Source organism: Colias philodice, chromosome 16 (genome assembly GCF_061535455.1).
Source record: "Colias philodice isolate Cphi_HAF_F1 chromosome 16, ilColPhil1 Martin Lab GWU primary, whole genome shotgun sequence".
NCBI classification, from domain to species: domain Eukaryota; kingdom Metazoa; phylum Arthropoda; class Insecta; order Lepidoptera; family Pieridae; genus Colias; species Colias philodice.
This window is the reverse complement of record NC_143101.1, coordinates 5,739,298-5,762,670: the sequence shown is the minus strand read 5'-3', so window position 1 is coordinate 5,762,670 and position 23,373 is coordinate 5,739,298. Positions and strand designations below refer to the sequence as shown.

Here is a 23,373-nt window from a genome sequence, read left to right as displayed (position 1 = left end):
TTAAAAAAAAAAATAAACACCCGCCCAACATTTACCATTTGTTCTTCATTTCATTTATAATTTATTTCTGAATATATATAAAAAAGACGTGTGGGCCGACGCCGAGCACACGTGTCAGAAGTGAAACTTCTTTGGAAAGATTCAAAGATACCAAAATCGTCGCCACTCACACGACGTGACGGTATTGTCATGACGCGACCTTGAAATTTTACTCTCAACGCGCCTAAAGAAGTTTCACTTCAGAACACCATAACCTATTAGGTACATATCTTGTCTGTATGCAAATTTTTACATCATATTTGAAACAGATAACAGTGTTATACCTATTACACATTTTCTTTGGATAAACATTAGATGTGAAAAAATATATGGTAAATTGCAACAATTGATTTCTTTGAAAACCTATCTACATATATATAAAAATATGTATTAATGCCAAGGAACTTTAAGATATCAAATTACGAACACTGCATGTATGACAATTTAAAAAAGTATGTATAACTTGGTTTAAATACAGTAACAAACCTTTTGAAATCGAGAGGTATTATAATATGACATTAGCACATGGCAATGTTGGCGAGAAATACCTATATGTATTTGTATTTAATTTTGAATATAGACTCACAATAAATATAACCCACTTTACTTTTTACTGTAAATATATTCCTTACATTGTATAAAGTTCATACAATAGTGATACCCAAAGGATTCCGGTCCATTCAATCCAGTCTCTATTTGGCTTATTTTAATAAAATTAATATTGTATATATCAACTCTTTTTAATTACTCAATTTGTTCCTCTTCTTTAAAAGTAATTTGTTCTTCATCTTCATTTAATGTAATTTGTTCTTCGTCTTCATTTAATGTAATTTGTTCAACATTTTCTTTCTGATGAATTTTAAAATGAATGTTAAAATTAGCCTTTCTCCTATAACCTTCACCACACACAGTGCACACGTATTTCTTATTTTGCTTGTGTCGCAACATGTGGAGACGTAATTCATATTTTTTACTAAATGACTTATCACACACCTCACACTTATTGTTCTTCTCAATACTGTGCTTCCTTTGCAAATGTTTTATGAAATTCGGCTTATAATTGAACACCGTACCGCAGAACTCACATGTATATTCCTTAATTTGATCTTTATGCTTTTCAACATGATGCAATTCTCGCAGCACTGCAGTGCTGAATTTTTCAGGGCAAAACTGACACTTCAATACATTCTGTCGATGTACTAAATTGGTATGTTTTACACGATACTTTTGCAGTGAAAACACTTTTCCGCATTCATCACATGGAAATTTTCCCTTACTATGCACTTGAACATGTTTTTCTAATCTGCTGGACGCTACAAATGTATCGCCGCATTCGTAACATATATAGTTATTGTAATGGGCATTCATATGGCCGTCTAGCTGATGGAAATTATTAAAGGCTTCATTACATAATACACATTTGATGTTATCCCTTATTATATATGGAACAACTCTTGTATAGGCTTCATCAAATTCAATTTCGTGTTCATTAGAAAAGTGCTGGAACATTCCATTCCAGTCTGGCAACTTTGTTTCACATAAATTGCATGAGAGGTTATCAACATCAAGTTTGAGTATTTCATTGAGCCAGTAAGGTCTCATGAAATGGTCAACATTGTATGTTCTATGTTCACTGTGTTCATTTATGGTATGAATTCGTAATTCATCACCATCTTCAAACATAGGTCCATCTGTAGAACAATATGCACAATAGTATTTTGCGGTTTTGGTTTTGAATGGTATGGCATTTGTTAATGTTAGCAGTGCTTTAATCTCTTCAATGAGCTTAAAATTCTTCTCCTTATTGGAAGTTTCCTCCGTGGAATCTAGAAATAAAGTAGATATTATATAAGTAAGTACCTAATGTAAAGTTAAATATATACAATATCTTTTTAGTAGGTACCAAAAATTATAATCAAAACAATTTTGTCCTTTCTCCTCAAACCTAGCGACACCATAGCAAGACAGATAATAATATATCAAGCACTCACCATTTTGAGTTTCAATCAATGCATTGTATTTATTCAAATTGTTGGTGATAGTATTCCTAGGAATGTTGTAAATTTCAGAAGCTTCGCCGCGGGTCATCTTGCCACTTTTCACTGCGTCCATTGCTTCTCTAAGCTCAAGCTGCGTGTATTTTTTGTAAACTTTCAAGCGATCTGCACCTTTTCTCTTTTTTGGCCATTTACGACTAGGCAGTTCTGTAGCTATCTCACATGCTTTTGCTAAAATGCGTAAAAAACATTATTACCTGGGTTACTCACTGGCTTGCAAACATTCATCCATAGATTTCTCAAATTTGTTTCTATTCATATAGTAATGTCTTTTCACTCAATTTTACAGTTATATAAGAGATGAGAGATATAGATAACAGTAAGATCTGTATATTTATATTTTATCTTATAACATTTATATATTAACATTTTTATTTTGAATTCTATGAAAAACACCTGAGCTATGATTGACTTATGTTTGGGACAACTTATATTAATACAATTGATGTTAATGAGTTAAAGTAATTTTTCAAATATGTATTATAATATAACAATTTAGTATTTTTACCTTCAGTTGTAGCAGAATTATCACCTTCTAACTCCAAGTATTCTACATCATGATATTCATCAATGTCCTCTGAAGATTCAACTTTGACATCCACACTAATATTATTTTTGAATTCCAATTGCACTGTAAGGTGAAAGTGTTTTTTAATCATCTATAATATAAAAATGAATCGCAAAATGTGTTGGTAAGCGCATAACTCGAGAACGGGTGGACCGATTTCGATAATTCTTTTTTTATTATATTCCTTGAAGTACCAGGATGGTTATTATGTAGAGAAAACATAAATATGTACCACGGGCGAAGCCGGGGCGGACCGCTAGTTCCTAATATATTATATATATTACAGTTAAAACCCATTTTCCATTACAAGTTACAACACATTATCCCTAGTTAGAAATAGTTGTAAATTAAAGATTTTATTAGAACTAAACGATTTTAATCTAGTATCTATTAATTATTAAGAATATTTACAAAAAGTATTACTACATAATTATACATTATATATCAATAATATAAACAGTGGAATCCGTTTATAATGACATTGAAGGGAAATATCAAACATGTCATAATAAGCAGACGTCATACTAAGCATTTTGTTAGAAAATAAACATCTCTATTTTTGTTAGTATTTATTTATTTCAATATGGAGAAAAATAATAGAGATAACTACACATTGAGACAAATTACAAAAAAAGCGTGAGCTTTGTCCATCGTCAGATATCACATAATTCTCCCAAACACTGTTGAAAGTGTGAGAAATCATTTCGGTCACTAACCGGACAATTCATGAAAAATTGGTCACAATAAACGACATGTCACTATAAACGAAGTAATTTTATCCAACTTTTTGTAAAGAATTTTATGTGAAAATCAAAATTTGCTGTGTAATCCGTCATAATAAGCGGTTGGTCAATATAACCAGAGTCATAATAAAGGATTCTACAGTATAAATAAATGAAATTTATACCTTGCTGAAGCACTTGGTCAGATGCAATAATCTCCCTTTTAAAGTTAAGAGCATCCCGTAAACGCACTATGCATGCACTGCATATAAATTCATTTCGATCCTTTCTTTCCCACTGAAATTATAATTAATATAAGCAAATGAATTAAAACCCTTACTATCCTAAATAATATTAGAAATGCAAAAGTAACTCAGTCTGTCTCTTCTTCGCACCTCAACCACTGAACCAATTTGGATAAAATTTGAAACAGAAATAGCTTGAGACTTGAGAAAGGACATAGGATACTGGAAAGGTTGCACGCGAACGGGAACTATGCTTTAATCATGCGGGCAAAGCCGATTGCGGAAAGCTAGTACCGATAACCTTAAAACGTTAGTGATTAGACAATTCTTGAACAGACCTTTGTTTTTGGTCCTAAAATTATCTCATAAACCAAGTATTAGAATAATTTTAGTGTAAAGAATTTAAAATCAGTTTAAATTTTTTGTTTGGAATTTGGTGTAAACAATAATATGATAATACAGATATATAAATTTAACTTACATTCAAAGAATAGCATTCTTCAACCATCGCGCCATAAACCTCTACCTGACCATCATTATCATATTCTTCCCATAAAGTTTTGAGATTAACGTCATCCAAACAACACTTACAGCGTCCTATTAACTCCACATTTTCATGTTTTACTAAATCCGAATCCATTATTTAAATTTGTCTATAATTACATTAAAACTATTAGATTTTCCATAAAATACTTAGTTCTTATTATAATGTATTGCGATAATGTTATTACAACTTAGAAATAACTAGGAATGCTTGAGCATTCAGCAATTTTTCAGCATTCAGAATTCATATAAAATTCCATAATAGCCATCATAGGCCATAGCCACGAGCAAATGTCAACAGACAACAGCACAGATTAAGTCGACAGTCAATTGTAATCACAGATTAGGTATTAGTTACGATTGTAATTTGTAAAAACTTTATGGCAAAGGCAAAGACTTCTGCGGATAAGTCCGTAGAGATATCATCACGAAAGAATTCAATTTACAATTATAGGCAGATGTAAGCCAAAGCAGAGCTCTGTAATTTGTAGACACATTTGTAGAGTATTTATTATTTAATGCACAGAGCACATATTATAATTTAAACGTAATGTCAGTAAGAGCTTGTCTAGTGTATACTATGAGCTTGTCTAGTGTAATACGAATAAGCTTATAGTATATAGTCTGGCCAGCCAAAGCTGAACCCAGTAAAGGGCGGCAAATTTAAAAAATATGGACCTGGCATCGACCGTGGTTGTGTGGTCGATGGGACCTGGTAACATCGGCTTAGATAGGAAAAAAAAATTTTATACTTTTGGTATTCAGGTGATCATAGTATATGGGTACATTAGGTACACAACAAATCAGGATTTAAAAGTTATTAAAGGATGTGGTAGCCCTTTCAATATAACATTTGACTTACATTATTTTTTTTGTATTTACTACATAATTATTGTAACTCTTTGTATTTACTAATCATTATAAATAAAAGCACTCTTTATAGTTTTACCCATATTTCAACACTAAAACCAATAAATTCGCAAATAATTTGAACCGTTTTCAACAAAACTGACAACTACCTACGCCTCGGAGCAATTATCAAGCCTGGAGAAGTAACAATTAATTGAACAATATAGCACTAGTTTGGCCTTTTTGGCTTATGGCAAAATGTCATGCGAAAAAAGAGGACAGATATATGTCAGTTCGGCAGTTTGAAATGACATGTGCCCATGTCAATTTGTTTCAGTGACCAGTCTGGTCACTGACGCATGGTGATTTTAATTATTATTTTTGAAGTGAAAAACGAGTGTTTTAGTTTAATTTGTTATTTTATGAAAAGAAAATTGACTAAAGATAAAATGGCTTGTGTTGCTTACGGCTGTAAAAGCCATAGTAGTGGGAAATCGGATGAAGATAGGAATTTATCATATCACAGGTTAGTGATTTTGATCAATTTTTGGCTAATTGTATTATAAATCAGTGAATTTACGTTATTTTCCAAATCATCTATGTTTTATCTACCCTTGATCATTGAAATGAAATCATAATTAGCTTCTTTTTGAGAGATAATGCAAAATATTACTTCCATAGTGTTGTGCAATTATCGATACTTTAATATAAACGAAATATACGTACTTTGCTAAGGTACTTTGATAATGACTGCTTTAAATCAAATAGGTTAGGAGAAAAAAGTTATTTAAGTATGGATTTTATTGTTATTTGCAGGTTTCTGGCTTGAGAACAATTAAAAGATGTTTGGGTTAAAGCTATAGCACAGGGAAAATTGGAAGCCTTCAAAACATTCTCGGCCTTGTTCAAATCATTTTTAATCAGACGGGAAGAAAAGTAAAGTGCTTTGCAGAGATGCTGTGCCACAAGTTTAAGGTGGAATCTATTTTAAATAATAAATATTGTAATTTGATAATTAAGTATCGAAATAAAATGTTGTTAAAAAAATAAATGTTTATTTGTTTTATTTGAAGCAATTTATTTTAAACTTTTACCAATTTTTTCCTGTGGGAATGAGTTATTTTCTCGCGGTAAATTGTAGCCTATATGTTATTCTGATGTTTAAACTATATAATTGTACAAAGTTCCATAAAAACTCATTCAGTAGTTTTTACGTGAAAGAGTATCAAATGTCCATCCATACTAATATTATAAATGCGAAAGTAACTCTGTCTGTCTGTCTGTTACTCAATCACGCCTAAACTACTGAACCAATTTGCATGAAATTTGGTATGGAGATATTTTGATACCCGAGACATAGGCTACCTTTTATTGCGAAATATGTACCACGGGCGAAGCCGGGGCGGACCTCTAGTTCTTATATATTTTTGCTTTTATAATATTAGTAGGATACGACTATTGATTTGTAAAAAGATCAACCAAGTGGAAGTCAGATTCGCGCACGAAGGGTTCCGTAGGTATAATTCTATGAATGAATCTATGAAAACAGGAAAAAATACGTACCTTTTTACGAGACCATAAAAACAACCTAAACCGAAATACCTAATAATATTTTTTATAAATACCACTATTACCTATACCACCAATATTGTATGGTACAATGCAAGGCAGTCAATACGCATCGTAAATGAATAATTCCAAATTAAACGAATCTTAAAATTTGGAATTACCTATCCATAATTCAAAATTAAACGAATCTTAAATTATCTTCAAGCAATTTTATATCTTAATTTTTTTATTTATCGATATTTTAGTATTCGATAAAGTGTCAAGCACTACCTTTTTAGAACAAAAAGTGGCTACATGGGGATTTGAATGCCAAGCAGATAACAGTGTGTTGTCTCTTTCTATCGCATTAATAAGGGTATTGAATAAAAGAGAGCCACTATATAAAAAACGTTCAATTAATTGTTACTTCTCCAGGCTTGTTAATTGCTCCGAGACCTACGCAGAAACGCTATGATAACATTCCAGATAGTATGGCCGCTACAAAAAACACTGGGTTCAGCTTTGGCTGGCCAGACTCTAATCTCTATTCTCTATTACAGATTAGAGCTGGATCACGTACGTAGTAACTAATACTTAATCTGTGAGCTGGATACGACTCACGACAGATGTCTGTGACAGACGTCGTCGGTTATAAACAAACACTTCAGGTTTTGTCACTTTGTGAGGTTATTATTGAATTATGTAATATTTTAATATAACATTTTTGAACTCTAAGATCCTATAATGTCTGGTAGATACAGAATTTTTTTGCGTAGTATATATCAATTTTCATTTTCCCATAGACGTATTATATCCAATGTATCATTTTCTCAAATACCGCACAAAATAAGATTACCATTTACTTTAGGATTATCCATTCTAACACTAATTGGATTAGAGAAAAAGCTTAGTGCGGAAGACGAGTTGATTTTAATGATAAAACATTGTGTTTTATTTATGCAAAGAAATGAAAGTGCAAAGGCAGAGCAGTTGCTTCATGTTGCATTAAGACAAGCACAACAAATGAATCATGAATCGGGAATTACATATATCTATGATGTGATGGCAAACCTGGCGCTTCAAAGAGAACGCCTGGATGAAGCAAAGAAATTATTTGTGGCTGTAGCACAAAGGCTTATGGCGAATGGAGTCAAAGATGATGACATACGTGTTGTTCAAGTAAGCGTAAAGCTAGCTCGAGTCAGTCATTTACAAAAGGAATATACTACAGCGCAGTTAGGATATGACTGGTGTTTAGAAAAAATTAAAGAAGCGTACAATAGTAATCCTTCTGAAGAACTAAAGAAGCTTTTTGCCATGACTGAGGATTGGTATGGCCGACTATTTGTTGATTGTAAAAAATATGAGAATGGTTTTAATTATATGCTGAGTGCTTATAATAAAATGATGGAATTAAAAGAGTTGGATCCAGAACATATTGTTGTACAATTGAATGACTTGGGAACAGTTTGTGATCAAATGGACAGGGTCGATGACTGTATTAATTATATATCGCAAGCAATTGATCTTGGCAAGACTCTTCCTGAAATGGAAGATTTAGGTGCAATGTATGTTAATCTAGGAAGAGCATATATTAGGAAAAAAATGTTGGATACCGCTCGTCGCTACTGTGGACATGCCTATAAGTTGGGAATTGTTAACAAAAATGATGATATAAAACAAGAAGCAGAACAATGTATGAAAGAAATAAAAAATGTAGTATAATATTTATTTAGACCTTTATTTTATTGTTAATATTATCCAAGAAAATAAACTGTGACGGTTAACTTTCACACTTTTTTATTTATTTGAAAGAAATAAAAAGATCTTTTCACTAAAAGTTATGCTTAGTATACAATCAAAGTATTTTGAACTGGAAAGAAAAATTACTTAACTAGTAAATTATTGCTTAAAAATTATTGAGCACTTTCTTTTGTGACACTGAATGGTTCTTCAACAACTTCTGTGTGGGTGTTTGAAATAACAACATCCTTGACGGGCCGATCGTTGGCTCCAGTGACAGTTTTCTCAATCTTGCGAACAATGTCCTGTTGACAATTTAACCAATTAATGTTATGCTATTTAAAAATATACTCTATATCAGGTGAAATAAAGCACAGTTTAAAAAAATTTCTTAACAATGAACAATTTCTGGCTATAAATGGCCACTGCAGATTGCCATCAATGACTTAAGTACCCTGTCAATTGGAGTCTATCCTACTTCCTAGTATTCAAGAATTAAATTGACTAACTGCTTCTCAGGAGCATAATGGACTGTAAATTTGTCTATTAGATTGGCCTAGCTTAGGATTATATCAAATTAATGGGTTAGCATTAATCCTTCATGTTTCAAGAAATGTTCAGCAATTCATATAATTTTAATTGTATATTTAGTCTATGTACTGTCTGAAATATTTACTAAATGGTTAATACATACCATTCCTTCTAAGACTTTGCCGAACACTACATGTCTGCCGTCCAACCAAGGTGTCTTTGTGGTAGTAATAAAGAACTGGGAACCGTTTGTGTCCTTTCCAGCATTGGCCATTGACAACCAGCCAGCACCATAGTGGCGGAGCTTGAAGTTCTCGTCTTCAAATCGTTCACCGTAAATACTGCGTCCTAAAAAGTAATTTGTTTATTTTGTACTAGAGGTCCGCCCCGGCTTCGCCCGTGGTACATATTTCGCAATAAAAGGTAGCCTATGTCCTTTCTCGGGTATCAAAATATCTCCATACCAAATTTCATGCAAATTGGTTCAGTAGTTTAGGCGTGATTGAGTAGCAGACAGACAGACAGAGTTACTTTCGCATTTATAATATTAGTATGGATTCCATTAAACTGACGATTTACAAAGGAGTTTCAATGTTATACTTCATTGTACCCACACTATTGTGGACAATTGTAATTGCCTATTAATTCAATGTTGATAAACAGTTGTTACTAAACCCAATTAAGTTGTGATTGTAGTAGTTGTGTGTTGCTAAGGACAAGGAATGCTCTATTTCTATGATATTTTCAAATCATAAATAGATGGAAATAAGTATTGTGTACCTATATTATTAAAATAATTCTCTCATAAAAAAAATAATATTATTAACATGAATAAATTTCATACTGAATATTGAAATAACCTTGAACTAAGAATACATCCAAGAATGTGATTGTATCAAAACTTTATTATATGACAAAAGATAATATACCTCCTGTTCCATCTCCTTTGGTGAAGTCACCACCTTGAATCATAAAGTTATCAATGACTCGGTGGAATTTGCTGCCCTTGTAGCCCTCTCCCTTGGGCTTTTGTGCTAATTGGAAGAAATTCTCGGCCGTTTTAGGAACAGTTTTACCAAAGAGACCAATGGTAATGGTACCAAGGGGTTCATCACCAACAGTTATGTCGAATTTTACCTAAAACAAAATAACTTCAGTTCAGTTTTGAATGTATGTTACAACTTACAAGCTTTGTTTATAAAAATATTATAAATGAGTGCAATTTTTTATATTATAAATTTATAAACATATAAATAGAAATAAATACACAAAACAATGTTTTTATATTATGTTAACTACGTATCATATACATATAGCTGACAAAGGACAAAAAAACGACATCCGGAGCTTTATTTCTAAACGTCATCACAACAAGGTTGCTGACCTTTTCAAGTTTATCTCACCTTTGTTAGACCTCACAATAATCTGTAGAGAAACCGGTATGATGATATTTTAAATCCTAAATAGAACTCAAGAAAAGATTTTTAAATAGTGATAGATTACCTTGTGAGTTACTTTAGGACCTTTGGGAGCTTCATCTGACCAAGCGACGGTCGCGATTAGAAGAAGACCAAGCCCCGTGGCTAGAATACCCATGATTAAAATTAATTTAAATTTTCGTTTGAGTATTTTTAAAACTTAAATGTATCCTTTTTCTCAAATTCGTAATAGTTCTAAGAAATAAAATAAAAAAATTACAAAAGCAACCGGCAACCAACACGTTTAATTTTCAAATGGTATTTCAATTTTGAAATAAAATTTACTGACAGTTTATGGTACACGTCATGATTACTGGTGATGACCCGATAACCGATTTCAAGTCGAATCGAACTTTTTAAGTGTATCTGTTGGACGTTCAATCTATGCTCTGTGGTTAAAAGAACATTTTGATTTTTGACAAACAAACACATTTTATTTATGGTTTATTGTGTCTTTTTCGTGTCTTTTTTGTTTCGTCAGTCGTCGCATATAAATTTAGTTAAAAAGGGAGAAAGTAAAAGGATTCGCCTAAGATAAAAAGCAAAAATTCAATATCTTATAATGCCAGACGAGAGCTGACGCTATTTACTATCAACTAATTTGATTATTGTGGTGCAAGTGATGATTCCTTTCCACGAACCTTAACATAATTTCGTAACAAACTAAATGGCCAAGCATTAAAAGTGTAAAAATGTTTGGTATAAACGGTACTGATTTCCCACCAGTGAAAGAAGATACTTTTTGCAAATATGTTTTATATTACGAGATAAACAACTCAAGGTGATTAACGTCATATTATTTTGCTTAGATTTATGTTGTACACAATATGTTCTAATGTATGTAATATTTGTTTACAGGGTTCGTATTTGGGATTTAATTATATTGATACCGAACGCCCTTTTCGTGCTATTCTTAGTGGTTAGATTTAATAAAGCTCAGTTAAAATTGCGTGCTACTAGTAGTCCAATTTTTCTGACTTTTTATTCATTAGTATGGGGAAATGTTATCATCAGTTTAATAAGATGTGCAGTGTCCATGACTGTGAATGCAGCTATGCCCCTTGGAGGTCTAATTGATAAGATCCTGTGGGTCACTGTAAGATTCTTCCTCCTTGCAACTGAGATGAGTGTGGTAATTTTTGGACTTGCTTTTGGTAAGTTAAATAAATATTTATATTAATTTTGATAGAAGTTTTAATTACTAGAACAAAATATATCCAATCTTAAAAGACCTGTTAATGAATCACATGAATACAAAAATTTTTCGCTTTCAGAAGATTTTATTCAAGTAAATGGTGCATACAAGGCTTACTGTTTATACTACTGCATAATATTTTGTAAGATTATTCTTAACCAAGCATTATTTCAGGTCACATGGATAGTAGGAGCAGCATCAGATATGTTTTACTGGCGACATCGTTTATATCACTGGCATTTACCGTGACCCAAGGAACTTTGGAAATTGTAATGCCAGATGACATGTTCCACATTGATACCAGAGATTATGATTTGTTTGGACACGGCGGAATGCTCTTTTGGTTCACTTCATCTCTCGTTTTTGGTATCATTTATTTAGTCATCTTGCTTCTTCCGTGGATACCTATCAGAGAGTATTTAGCTTTGCCAAGTAAGTGTTAATTTTCAGATGTTTTTATTCAAAATAAATATGGATATGTATTTAGGACAAATACTAGTAGGACACATTACTTTATCAATTTTGTATTAGGTTCATTACTCAAAAACATATGAACAGATTAATGATATCTAATTTGTTGTATTTGTCACTGTTTGGATTGAGATAATAACTGAAAAAATTTATAATGAAAATATCAGAAGGGCGATAATAGCTTGTAATGTTATCATAATGTCCTATTGTGTGTTTTTTTGATTGGGTTAATCTTATTACAGCTTGATCCTATTAGATTCAGATAGTTAATTTTTTTTTCCTATTGTGATCTGCAATCAGTCGCAAGACTTTTATCAAATGAGGTGACTTAAAATTAGATAGTTAATTAAAAAAAAAAAGACATGTGGCACTTGGGGACTGCCGCGGTAAAGCTATTGCATGCTATGCCTTCAAGCCACACCTCCGCGCCCGTCGGAGTGGGGAGCGTGAGGTTTTTTCGTTACTAAATTTCTGGATTCGGTCCCCGCGCTCAAGGCCCGCGATAGAAGCTATGCAATAGCTTAAAATTAAAACCAAAAAGGATCAAGTAACAAATATAGAGCTTCATGCATTCAATATCTCTTGAAATTTATAAAATATTTTATGTAACTGTAAATGTCTATTAGACATTAACTTGTCCACTATGACTTGTCATTGTAAAAAATAACAAGGTTGTAAGTTGTAACACTAACATTTACACTTTTTATGGTTATTATTATTGTACCAATGCTGCTTGTATATTTTTTCGTTATATTTTGCTTTAACTACTTAATTATTACTTTGATATCATATTGTACTAATTTCTTGAAGTAGCTTCAATTGTTTATCTTGGTTGCTACTAATCATACAGGGGTTAAAGTTTGTTGTTAAGTGAATTGAAGCATTATTTCAATGGTTTTTTAAACCAGTAAAAGTAGGTAAAAACTAAGAACCAAGGTTATAAGAACAAGAAAAGGTAGGTACTTAGATCTGTTAGAACTGCAAGGTTAATATTTTAATTATTTTAGTTTATAGTTTATAGAAATAGTAATGATATAGAGTCAAGGTTAAGTTATACATCATGTTATTTTTAAACATTATTACAATAAAGTAAATGATCAATTATTAGTAATAATATGTTTGATAACAGTAAATTACTCTTTTTATCACTATGTAAACAGTTTCTTTTACATTCTATAATGTAGGTTAAATGATATTCAAGTTCCTGATTTATTTCATACTTACATGTTCTTCCGATTTCATTTCCTTATACTCAAACCTTATAAGGGTAATTTTTTTCTTGTAACATATAAACATAATAAAATCTGTTACATAATCCACACAATCTACTTGCAAGGGTGTTATGAAATAAGTAATGCAAATATAATACTTAGTTACTGTGAATATAGTTACTAAGACAAACAAAATAATGGTTTAATTTAATTGGTCTGGTAGTTTATGCATGTCAACATTACAGACATACATACAAAAATACAAATGTTTTGTCTTTATAATATTAGTTCAGGTGTATTTTATATGTTTAGAATTATTGCAGTTATACTTTATAGCATACTAGCTGCTCGTCCAGGCTCCACCCGGGCTTACCCAGGATAAAAACAAAATAAAATGTAGCCTATGTTACTCCTTAGTAATGTAGCTTAGTGGAAAAAAATCATTTAAATTGGTCCAGTGCTATTGGAGCATATTCAATTCAAACAAACAATCAAATATTTCCTCTTTATAATATTAGGGTAGATAATTCTGTAATGTATTATATCCATTATTTGTTTGTTCCAGCGAAACTCTCCTTTTATTTCTACGTATTACTTCTGGCTTTACTTGACATAACACAAGCAGTTGGAGCGGGTCTCTTGATTTGGGGTTCGATGCAACCCGGTCTATGTGTTGTTGATGTTACCACCTGGCTTTATTTCTCTTTGTATACGCCACTCGTTTATCATACGTTCCTAAGCGAATTTTTCAGGTGAGTACAATTTTTTTTATATACATACAGGTGTTAGACTCAATCAATGTAGCTGATGTAAAAATCATTTCTAAATGTACCTACAGTTTTAAATAAACATACTGGATTTTGAGTAACTGGTTACTTTTTTAAACTGTCAAATCGTGGAGTTCACATATGTTAAGAATAGCGTAACTTTTTCTCGAAGAACTGTACTAAATTGTCTAACACAAATTACAACCTGTACTTATATTATTATTTTTATTCATTGACAATTTCAGTGTATCACAGCCAAGTATAATGTTCTCATACAAAGCTCAAATGGATGAGCCAATGGATGATGACCAAGTCTCTCTACCGCATCAACAAAGTTTCAGCTCTCTTAAAACGGATTCTGACTACATTTACCAGGTATAGTTGCAAGAAAATTTTTGGGGGACGTCCATAAATTACGTGAGATGCTTAAAATGGGAAGGGGGTCTAGTCAAATCTCACCTAATCTTACTCAATTAACGTGAACGTAGTTTAGTTTTTCCTTTTTACATAAGTTATTTGTGTTGTATATGTCTGTGAGAAAAACTCCTTTAAACCAAATTTTAAAGCAAACTACATATTGTTAAAGTGATCTGTCAATTTTAGCAGAGCAACAGTGTATACGACAGTACTCTATTCGAGGCAGGTGGGACGACTCCAATGAATCCCATGTATAGTGCATCCTTACAGAGTCCTGACTCAATAGCATCCGGCCAATCAATAGACATGCACACCGGTTTCGCGAACCAAAATATGTTATCTACATAACAATAACAGTATAATATCGAACATGTGAATAACACAATAGCAGTGGAATCTTTACCACAGTTACACTATGATTGCAGCTACAAACTGAAGGACTTGGTAATTATTCCATTAATTTTTAAGTCATTTGTAAGCCTCATAACATCTTTACATCCAAAGATATCTTATTTTAAGATTTTAACGATTATTTACTGTATAGTTTTTAAATTTGCGTGTCCTAGTTTTTCTTTGAAGAATCTCTTTGTGTGTTTGTTTAAAAGCTTGTTTTGGTAATAAGTGTACCCAGTGATCGAATAGACTTGAGACTGTTACATCCCATCACTGCTTTAAATGTATGTAATGGATCCATCCACATACTTTCATATAAGATTAAGGTTATTGTAATATTGTCGTAAAAGTGTGTAATTTTGGACATCGAATCCAAGCCTAATTATACATTATACAGTGGGAAATCCAAATTGTCATGAAATTTATAATACTTTAGTATTTTTCTTTGAATGAGCTACACTCGATCAATTGTTTACAGATTTGTAATAACATTACTAGCAACCAATTCCTGATCATCTAACAACATTATTGCAGTGAGTTGAATACGAAAATTAGATTTTTTATAATTGTAATTTTCTTGTGTGCATTCAACTTGAAAATTTCAGTGCAGGTAGATGTGCTCCTACGCATTTTATTCCATATAAATTGATTATGATACTTACATAATATTGTTTTATAAATATGTAAAAGCAGTATTTTTAATTAGGAAAAATCCTTAGTAACAACAACTATGTTGCAATTTGAATCAACATAAATTATAATCTTATAAGTATATTATTGTACTATGAATTTTCTATAATAATTTTATTATCGTACTGTGATGTTTTACCTACTTATTTTATTTTTGTTGTTGATTTATTATTTTATATTGTTTTAAGTTCTCAAGATCAATGTTTATTACAGCTAAGCTGGTGTATTTAGATTAAGCTACGCGCACTCTAAATGAAAATAAGGTTTTGTAACAATTATTATTTTAATAATATCAATACATATTCGGTCATCATCACTAAGTTTATGAATACAAAGATTCATAAAGATGCCTTAAAATATAAACTTATTAAAAAAAATTTCGTTTTCAGACAATGTTCAGCAATTGTTAATAGCCTCAAAAAATTATAAGCGTTTTATCAAATTACTTTTTGAGGTTGAAATAATGAATTAAAATATTATTTATGGCTATGATGAAATATATCTGTTATGAAACCAATCAATTTATAAATTTCACTATAGCTTGACCGCAACCACTGTACCCTAGGTATGTGCGGTGAAGCGGGGACCGGGTAAGAAAGAGCACGAGTTAGAAGTTAGAAAGAAACGGAACGGTCAGTACTCTCCCCCGCCTCGCCGCGCACATACCTAAGGCGCGGTACAGCGGTTGCGGTCAAGCTATTTAAAGTCCGGTCGCGGAGCAGAAATAATTTCGTACAATGACCTCTTTATCTACTGACAGTGGTCACAAACATTTTTGAAGAAAGTGCAGTTTACTTGAAATATTTGGAGGAGAAAATGTTTTTTACTAACTTATTAAATAAATGTCCTTTATTCATTCATACTTATTAGTTAGTTACATTTTAACTTTTTCAATAACCACGATATATAAAAAAAGTGTGCGTGTACACACATAAGAAGTGAAACTTCTTTATGACCTTATTTTTCAAAAATTACTATATACAATATTATAGAAATACTAACGTCTAACACGCGATTTCGACTTAGGCGGATTTTGATTGGACATTTAGGCTAAGGACTCACGAAGCGTTTTACACCCGCGCCCGCCGCGGTTGCGGAATAGAGTTTTATTTTCAAAACTCACGAGACCGGAGTTTTTTGCGGTTACGCAGCCGTCGCGGTTGCGATTATCGCTCGCAAACTTGGCGTTTGATTATCGCAAGACGAGCGGTTGCAAGACGGGCGGTTAAACGATCAGTTGAGCTCCAGACCGCCATGGACCCGCCGCGGCTGCGGGACCGCGAACCGCGCCCGCCGGTAGTAGATGACCGCCGGTGCAGCGGGACCCGCAAACAATCGCACACGCCGCGGGCGTAAAACGCGTCGTGAAATGTGCTTTAATTTTTTACATAAATATCTGTATTCTACAAAGGCTGCGGGCCCGCAACCGCGGCGGGCGCGGGTGTAAAACGCTTCGTGAGTCCTTAGCCAAAGAGTTTGAGGTTTATTCTTATAAATTTTGAATTCACAAAATCATAATTGAACACCTGACACCAATCAAGCAAACACAAACGGCGGTCATTGCTCCTGTGCGAGCAAGACACATTATATTTACGTGGGAGTGACAGTGATACGTAATAACAGGTTAATGTACGAAATTGTTCCTGCTCCGCGACCGGACTTTAGTCAAATGCAACATTGTCTGAATTAATTTAACGATACGATTACTATCAGTTAAAATCTTTGGCGGTAGATTATATTTCAGTGCTAGGGAACTTTGTATGCTTGTAATGAAATTTATACAACCAATTAAGTAACATAGTATAAAATATCTAGTAAACAGCAGACAGAAAACATTTTTGCAGCTAAGTCGTCATTTAACTAGTCTTAGGTTTTTATAAAAAAATATAGAAAAGGGTATAAGAACTTGTGTAGATTTTAGATTGGCTCTAGAGGCAGCATATGAACTATTAAAGTTTCTGTATGTGTAATAAGTAAATAGGATTTGATCACAAAAGATTAATAGGTCAATATGTAAAGAATTACAATTGTTCAAGGATCCATTATGCCATGGACAAAAGTAAGCTCCATCGTCAATTTGTTCTCGCAATAAATATTATAATATCCGAACGAGGCGATTGTCAATTTTCTTTTGTAAAATGTGATAGCCCACATGATGTATACTATGTACCCATGTGAAACCTTATTTAAGTGATATTTTAGTTAAGTCGTAGCTATATTTTTGTTATTTTCAACTGTGAGAAACGAATAAAGTAAGAAATTTACTCATGGTTTGTTTCATTTTTAACCGACTTCAAAAAAAAGAGGAGGTTATAAATTCGGCCGGTATGTTTTTTTTTTTTTTTTTTTATATGTATGTACACCGATTACTCCGTGGTTTCTGAACCGATTTACGTGATTCTTTTTTCGTTCGATGCGGGATGGTGTCGAATTGGTCCCATAAAAATTTTATTCGGATAGGCCCAGTAGTTTTTATTTTATGAGCATTTTTGTCTGTATTTGTAAATGTTGCAAGTGCAAGTTTGAAGTCGGTTGTTTTTAACGCAGTTATTGACTTGTTCTATTATTTGCTTGAAATTTTAAAGTATTCTCATATATTGAATAAGAACTACTGGTCGAGACAGGGTCTCTCTCGCTGAATAAATTCATTGGTTTAGACTGCGTTAAGCGTGGGTTTGGTTTGGGATGAAAAAAAATATATTGCCACCTTAATAGTCGATGGGCCTTTCAGATACTTATGGTGTTATTTTTTTATTATTTAAATAATTAACCACATGATAAACAGTAATTTTAAAGCCTTAGACCGGCACTTCAATATTAATTATATTAAGGTGAGTGAAATGAAACATGTTATTTTTGTTACAAATATATATATTTCAATTAGTTGAGCAATTTATTTTTCTATCTCTTCCTGTATAAAAAGATGTTTCAGACTGTCATTAACAGATATTCTTTGACCAGGATCTAACATGAGCATTTTGTCTAGTAAGTCTTTAAGTTGTCCAATTTTTTTCTCCTCACTGGCTGACATGTCTTTTCTACTCTTCTTCAGTTCTTTAGACAGGTCTCTCTGAACGGTCACATATGAAACCTCTTCTAATTTTTCCCTACCAGAGAATTCATCCTTTCTATGCAATAAAAAATTATTATTATAATTGAAATGTTGATCCTTAAATTTTCCTTTTCGCAATAATCTTGCTGGCATTTTTCCTTTAAGGTCCATGAAACATTTTAACATCTTATTGTTAGAGTTGCCAGTAAAAAGAATTTTTCCGGTAGCCATTTCATAAATGGTGCAAGCTGTTGACCACATATCTACACCATGGCCATGTGGTATACCAAGTATTATTTCTGGTGCTCTATAAAATCTTGATACTAAATATGGTGTTGGCTCATTATCATTCACTTTTGAAGCAGATCCAAAATCACACAGCTTTAGGATATTTTTCTTTTCATTCACAATAATATTGTCAGGTTTTATATCAGCATGAACATAACCTATTTTTTTAAGGAGTCTCAAGGCTAATAGTAACTGAATTGTGTAACTTGTGAGTGCCTTAATATTTAGTCCATGGTGCTTACCATATTTCTTCAAAACACTTCTTAAATCCATATGAAGACATTCTAATACCAAGCAGAGGTGATTTTTATGAATAAAATGGCCTTCCAACCGTACACAATGGTATTTATTATTTGGGTCTGCATTGCACAATTCTTTTAAAGTTGTTATTTCTTTAAGTCCAGTTTTAAACATTAGTTCATTATTTCTCATTATTTTTATCGCAACTTCATTGTTTGTTTTGTTATCTTGAGCTTTAACAACATTAGCAAATACACCCTGTCCCACTAAACATTTGATTGTATATCTGTTATTGTTTATAATATCCCCTATTTTAATATTGTAATATCCTTCTGCATCATCCCAGTTGTCTGTCAATTGCAAGTTGGTCTTATTGTTATCTTGTGTCACTTTGTCTGAACTATGTTGTGTTGAAAAATCTTCTTCTGCAAACATATCAGTAGTTTTATTTTCTACTTCTAATTTTGTTTTATTTGAAATTGTGGACTCCTCTTTGTTTTTTAATGTTTCATTAGAAATTTCTTCTGTATCTGTTTTATTATTTAGATCTTGTATTTCTCCCTTATTTGTTAGCTGCTCTAAAAGCTGTTTTCTTTGTTTTCTCCTCAGCTCAATAATATGTTCTTCATCTTCAGAATCCATCTGAGAATAATCATGATTAGGTGATGGTTCTCTATCAAGAATAATATTTGGTTCAGTTACATTTTTTTCGCTTTTACTCCTTTTACTTTTTTTACTCTTATCTTCATTGATATTGTCGGAGCTACGACGTTTAGAAGGTTTGTGACTTTTGCCATGTTTAGAATGTTTGGTAATATTTTTAAGTTCATTTTTTAAAGTCTCTCTTTGCTTGATTAAATCATCAATGTTGGAGCTGTATTTTGATGAAAAAGGTGGTGTTTTTGAATCACTAATGCAGGATCTGGAATCTTTTCTTCTTCTGGAGGTTCTTTCTGAACTTTTATTGTCATGTTTTGAATATTTGCGGTAACTGTCTGACATATTGTATTCTATTTGTGTTTGATTTTGATATCCCACAATTTTGGCAGCCAATCTGTAAACAATAATAATCAAACCTTTAATAACTTAGAGATAATAAAGAGAACAATACTACATTAAAATAATAAGATGTCATTTAATATAAAATAAATTTATTAAGATGCAAGCATGTTTACAAGGGGGTCAGATTTATGATAAAAACACAATTTGATATAAGACATGTTTTGGTATCATAAATCTGTGTAAATGTAGGTATAAAAGATGTAATGTTAACTATTATAGCACTGATTACATTTCCACCCATTCTCGACATCTGTATTGCCAACATTACTGTTCAACTTTTCATGTTGCCATAATCAAAGTTTGTGCCATTCCAAGGGTTGCTTGGTCATTCATATTCCAACTCATTTTACTTTTCCATCCATTGTTATCTAAATTGGAATGAAAAATGTTATTAGTTGTAAATAAAAATGTGAATTTAAATACATAATATTATATTCAGATAAAATACTCAAGTTGACAGTATCTACACAAAATTAGGGTATATTTTATTACTTATCCTTGGTCTCCCTTTTTGTAATCTTTCCGATAGTACACATGGAGATAGCATGAAAGATATGTAAATAATAATAAATATAAACCAATAATTTTAAAAAGAGTAATTGGAAATTTTTGTCTCCATTTGTGCAAAAACAGTTAACATCTATTTACACATCACAAAATATGAAGTGATAATTTGGTGACAATTTAACGTCAAAATGGAGATTAAGAGGACTCCTTTTCTGTAAAAGTTTCTATTGAACACCTAGACATAGTATTTAGCAGTAGCACATTTCTGCAGCTTTTAAAAATATAAACTCCTAGACCGCTAAAATGTAGTTATACGTATTTTATTTGGGGCCTCAGAAGTACAACCTGCAATACAAAAATAGATATAATACAAATATTAACAATAAATGTTAGTTTCCAATATAAATACCTAAATACAAACGGTTAAAAATTACTAACTGTATTTTCTTAAATGCTTACCTATTTTATTGAACTGTATCGTAATCCAATTCTCATAAAATAGGTGTACTTATCAGGCCATTAGCTACACATACACAATTATTATCTTCAAGTTTTGTGTCACTGATGTATTTAAAAAAATTATAGCATTTCTAAAGTTGTAACAACTCACATTTTTTGTAGATCACTTTGTTTATTTAAAAATGGCCTACAAGCATTTATTTAACACAAATTTGCCAAAAGTAGATATTATTTAATTGAAGATTGAAAATAGTTTGATCAATGGTTTATGGTAAAATCACTATTTGACGTTTGACAACGAAACGGATTAATGAGTAATGCTCAATGGAATCTACTTTCTATGGATAATAAAGTAGCCACGAAAGAAGTCCCACGGCAAATAAATTTCACAAACCTCACCGGCTATATTTTGAATAGTGCGCATATATTTGAATTCCTCATATTTGTGTTAGGTACTTATACAATAAGCCCAATATTTGTTAATATATTACCGGCATAAGACAATATTTTATTAGCAAATGTTTTTTCCCTATATGAGTTTGCACCGGTTGATACCTACTCTGTGTCTGTGGTCAGTGTTGCCAACGTAGGCGAATTTTCGCCATTTAGGCTACTCAGAACGAGAATCGGCGACGAAAAAATCTAAAAGGCGACTGGTCGCCGATTAGGCTACTCTAGGGAAAAATTTTTGAAGTGAAACTTCTTTATCGGGGTTAGAAAAAAATTTAGATTTTAAATAGAACGTTTTTATCGGGACAGGTCACGCCGCACGGTTATTATTATTATAATTTAATATAATAAAAAAAAAAATACTTAATTGTACTTTTTTTGGACGGATTTTCTGGAAATTTAATTCTATTACCACAAATTTATGCCCTCGACTTCACTTTTACTAACTCATTTTGAAACTAGATTATACGTCGTTTAAAATGATGGCCTAATATAAACAAATTGTACATGTTAGTTCTATTATATAAACAAATTAAAAAAAATGTGTGCGTGTACTAGTGTACACACGTAAGAAGTGAAACTTCTTTATGACCTTATTTTTCAAAAAATAATTTACTATATGCAACTTTACAGAAATACGTCGAATCACGCGTGGTAGGGATAAGAAAAAGATGGCGCGTAACGGAAAAATGTCACGCGTAACGAAAAAATGTTACACTGAATTTTTTTCCAACCCCGATAAAGAAGTTTCACTTCAAAAATAAAAAAAATTATGTAGTTTTTAAAATGTTAACGATCATTTCAATAAGAGAGTTCATGTCCTAGAATCGGACACAGGCCGTTTTTTGAATTTATGGTCGAAGCTTTACGCAGACGCCAGATATTAGTAAAATTATTTGACTCTCGTCTATTTTGACGTTGTATTTCAATTAACCGATTAATTTACTAGTACTTGGCTGAAAAAAATACTCCAATATATTTAATTTTCATTCAAAAATCCACTCAAACACGCATATTTTTGTAGATTTTTTTTTAAATTGCTCCAAATACAGCTTTTTTTTTATTGGGACTAGGGAAGCGCTTGACCACAACCTCGCCTGATGTTAAGCTGAGTTGTGGTCTGAGATGGAACGCGCTTCCCTAGAAGGTACCTTCACTCTTCACTTCAAGACCCCCTTATTGTACTCGTCGGGGAACACAGAACACAGGAAGCAGTCCAGTCCCTCGCGGTTCGGATAAAAAATGAACTTAAGCTTAAAATGAACTCGCGCCACAGTATTACAATATACATTATCGTAATACTGCGGTCGCGCTCAGTGACGCGGACGGCCGGCTGGTACTACCTATATTAATTCTTGCTCTGTGGCATGTCCGCATGTCTGTGGCCGCGGCCGGTACGCGTTGAACGGGAGTAACGCCACGCTCATAGCGTGTTCTAAAGATGGCTTATGTCTATTTATCACACTGGAACATATTATAAACTAGCTGCGCTCCGCGGTTTCACCCCCGTGGCTCCGCTCCTGTTAGTGTTAGGCTTTAGCGTGATGATATATAGCCTATAGCCTTCCTCGATGAATGGGCTATCTAACACCGAAAGAATTTTTCAAATAGGACCAGTAGTTTCTGAGATAAGCGCGTTCAAACAAACAAACTCTTCAGCTTTATAATATTAGTAAGTATAGATAAATTGATGAAAACTACATTTTATTTTATTCATATTGATATTTTGGTGTTTGGGCTACTTTAGGCTACTACAACTGAAATTCGGCGATATTAGGCTACTTCGTGCATGAAAAACGGCGACATTAGGGCCAGTTCTGTTGGCAACACTGTCTGTGGTCATTAGTA

The 23,373-nt window shown here is 32.4% G+C and overlaps 5 protein-coding genes across 16 annotated transcripts; 2 read left to right on the top strand and 3 right to left on the bottom strand.

Annotated features, from left to right (window-relative positions):
- Positions 1-7: 7 nt before the first annotated feature.
- Positions 8-4,432, bottom strand: LOC149481671 (uncharacterized). Its single transcript, XM_089704816.1, has 5 exons — positions 4,113-4,432; positions 3,572-3,683; positions 2,605-2,727; positions 2,031-2,267; positions 8-1,865 (listed from the first exon to the last, which is right to left on the bottom strand). The coding sequence occupies exons 1-5, from the start codon at positions 4,269-4,271 to the stop codon at positions 784-786; spliced, it is 1,713 nt and encodes a 570-aa protein (XP_089560942.1). The 5' UTR covers positions 4,272-4,432; the 3' UTR covers positions 8-783.
- Positions 4,433-7,184: 2,752 nt separating this feature from the next.
- Ttc19 (tetratricopeptide repeat domain 19) lies at positions 7,185-8,364 on the top strand. Its single transcript, XM_089704706.1, has one exon. The coding sequence runs from the start codon at positions 7,316-7,318 to the stop codon at positions 8,294-8,296; it is 981 nt and encodes a 326-aa protein (XP_089560832.1). The 5' UTR covers positions 7,185-7,315; the 3' UTR covers positions 8,297-8,364.
- On the bottom strand, positions 8,294-10,609 carry LOC149481669 (peptidyl-prolyl cis-trans isomerase 5). The gene is made up of 4 exons (XM_089704708.1): positions 10,349-10,609; positions 9,775-9,982; positions 9,009-9,193; positions 8,294-8,619 (listed from the first exon to the last, which is right to left on the bottom strand). Exons 1-4 carry the CDS (start codon positions 10,439-10,441, stop codon positions 8,488-8,490), a joined length of 618 nt encoding a protein of 205 aa, XP_089560834.1. The 5' UTR covers positions 10,442-10,609; the 3' UTR covers positions 8,294-8,487.
- A 136-nt stretch (positions 10,610-10,745) lies between these two features.
- LOC149481668 (transmembrane protein adipocyte-associated 1 homolog) lies at positions 10,746-16,516 on the top strand. Of its 2 annotated transcripts, none has more exons than XM_089704704.1 (6): positions 10,746-11,104; positions 11,182-11,477; positions 11,693-11,950; positions 13,766-13,952; positions 14,213-14,342; positions 14,574-16,516. In XM_089704704.1, exons 1-6 carry the CDS (start codon positions 11,016-11,018, stop codon positions 14,730-14,732), a joined length of 1,119 nt encoding a protein of 372 aa, XP_089560830.1. In that variant the 5' UTR covers positions 10,746-11,015; the 3' UTR covers positions 14,733-16,516. The 2 variants fall into 2 exon arrangements, with proteins under 2 accessions (XP_089560830.1, XP_089560829.1); XM_089704703.1 differs by having other exon boundaries at positions 10,748-11,104; positions 14,571-16,516.
- Positions 16,517-18,317: 1,801 nt separating this feature from the next.
- On the bottom strand, positions 18,318-21,369 carry LOC149481667 (serine/threonine-protein kinase PRP4 homolog). Of its 11 annotated transcripts, none has more exons than XM_089704589.1 (4): positions 21,076-21,369; positions 20,602-20,961; positions 20,339-20,477; positions 18,318-20,101 (listed from the first exon to the last, which is right to left on the bottom strand). In XM_089704589.1, exon 4 carries the CDS (start codon positions 20,047-20,049, stop codon positions 18,361-18,363), a length of 1,689 nt encoding a protein of 562 aa, XP_089560715.1. In that variant the 5' UTR covers positions 20,050-20,101; positions 20,339-20,477; positions 20,602-20,961; positions 21,076-21,369; the 3' UTR covers positions 18,318-18,360. The 11 variants fall into 11 exon arrangements, with proteins under 11 accessions (XP_089560715.1, XP_089560717.1, XP_089560714.1 ...); XM_089704591.1 differs by having other exon boundaries at positions 20,339-20,961; positions 21,076-21,139; positions 21,227-21,356; XM_089704588.1 differs by having other exon boundaries at positions 20,339-20,961.
- Positions 21,370-23,373: the final 2,004 nt, after the last annotated feature.

Excerpts from the sequence above, each read along its gene's own strand:
- LOC149481667 (XM_089704588.1), bottom strand. The coding sequence starts at position 20,049 with ATGTCAGACAGTTACCGCAAATATTCAAAACATGACAATAAAAGTTCA.
- LOC149481668 (XM_089704703.1), top strand. The coding sequence starts at position 11,016 with ATGTTTGGTATAAACGGTACTGATTTCCCACCAGTGAAAGAAGATACT. Across the intron at positions 13,953-14,212 it reads TTCCTAAGCGAATTTTTCAG|TGTATCACAGCCAAGTATAA; the intron begins GTGAGTACAATT and ends TGACAATTTCAG. Across the intron at positions 14,343-14,570 it reads ATTCTGACTACATTTACCAG|CAGAGCAACAGTGTATACGA; the intron begins GTATAGTTGCAA and ends TGTCAATTTTAG.
- Ttc19 (XM_089704706.1), top strand. The coding sequence starts at position 7,316 with ATGTCTGGTAGATACAGAATTTTTTTGCGTAGTATATATCAATTTTCA.
- LOC149481671 (XM_089704816.1), bottom strand. The coding sequence starts at position 4,271 with ATGGATTCGGATTTAGTAAAACATGAAAATGTGGAGTTAATAGGACGC. Across the intron at positions 3,684-4,112 it reads AAGAATGCTATTCTTTGAAT|TGGGAAAGAAAGGATCGAAA; the intron begins GTAAGTTAAATT and ends TTATAATTTCAG. Across the intron at positions 2,728-3,571 it reads TGACCAAGTGCTTCAGCAAG|TGCAATTGGAATTCAAAAAT; the intron begins GTATAAATTTCA and ends TTCACCTTACAG.
- LOC149481669 (XM_089704708.1), bottom strand. The coding sequence starts at position 10,441 with ATGGGTATTCTAGCCACGGGGCTTGGTCTTCTTCTAATCGCGACCGTC. Across the intron at positions 9,983-10,348 it reads GTCCTAAAGTAACTCACAAG|GTAAAATTCGACATAACTGT; the intron begins GTAATCTATCAC and ends ATTTTGTTTTAG. Across the intron at positions 9,194-9,774 it reads CAAAGGAGATGGAACAGGAG|GACGCAGTATTTACGGTGAA; the intron begins GTATATTATCTT and ends ATTACTTTTTAG.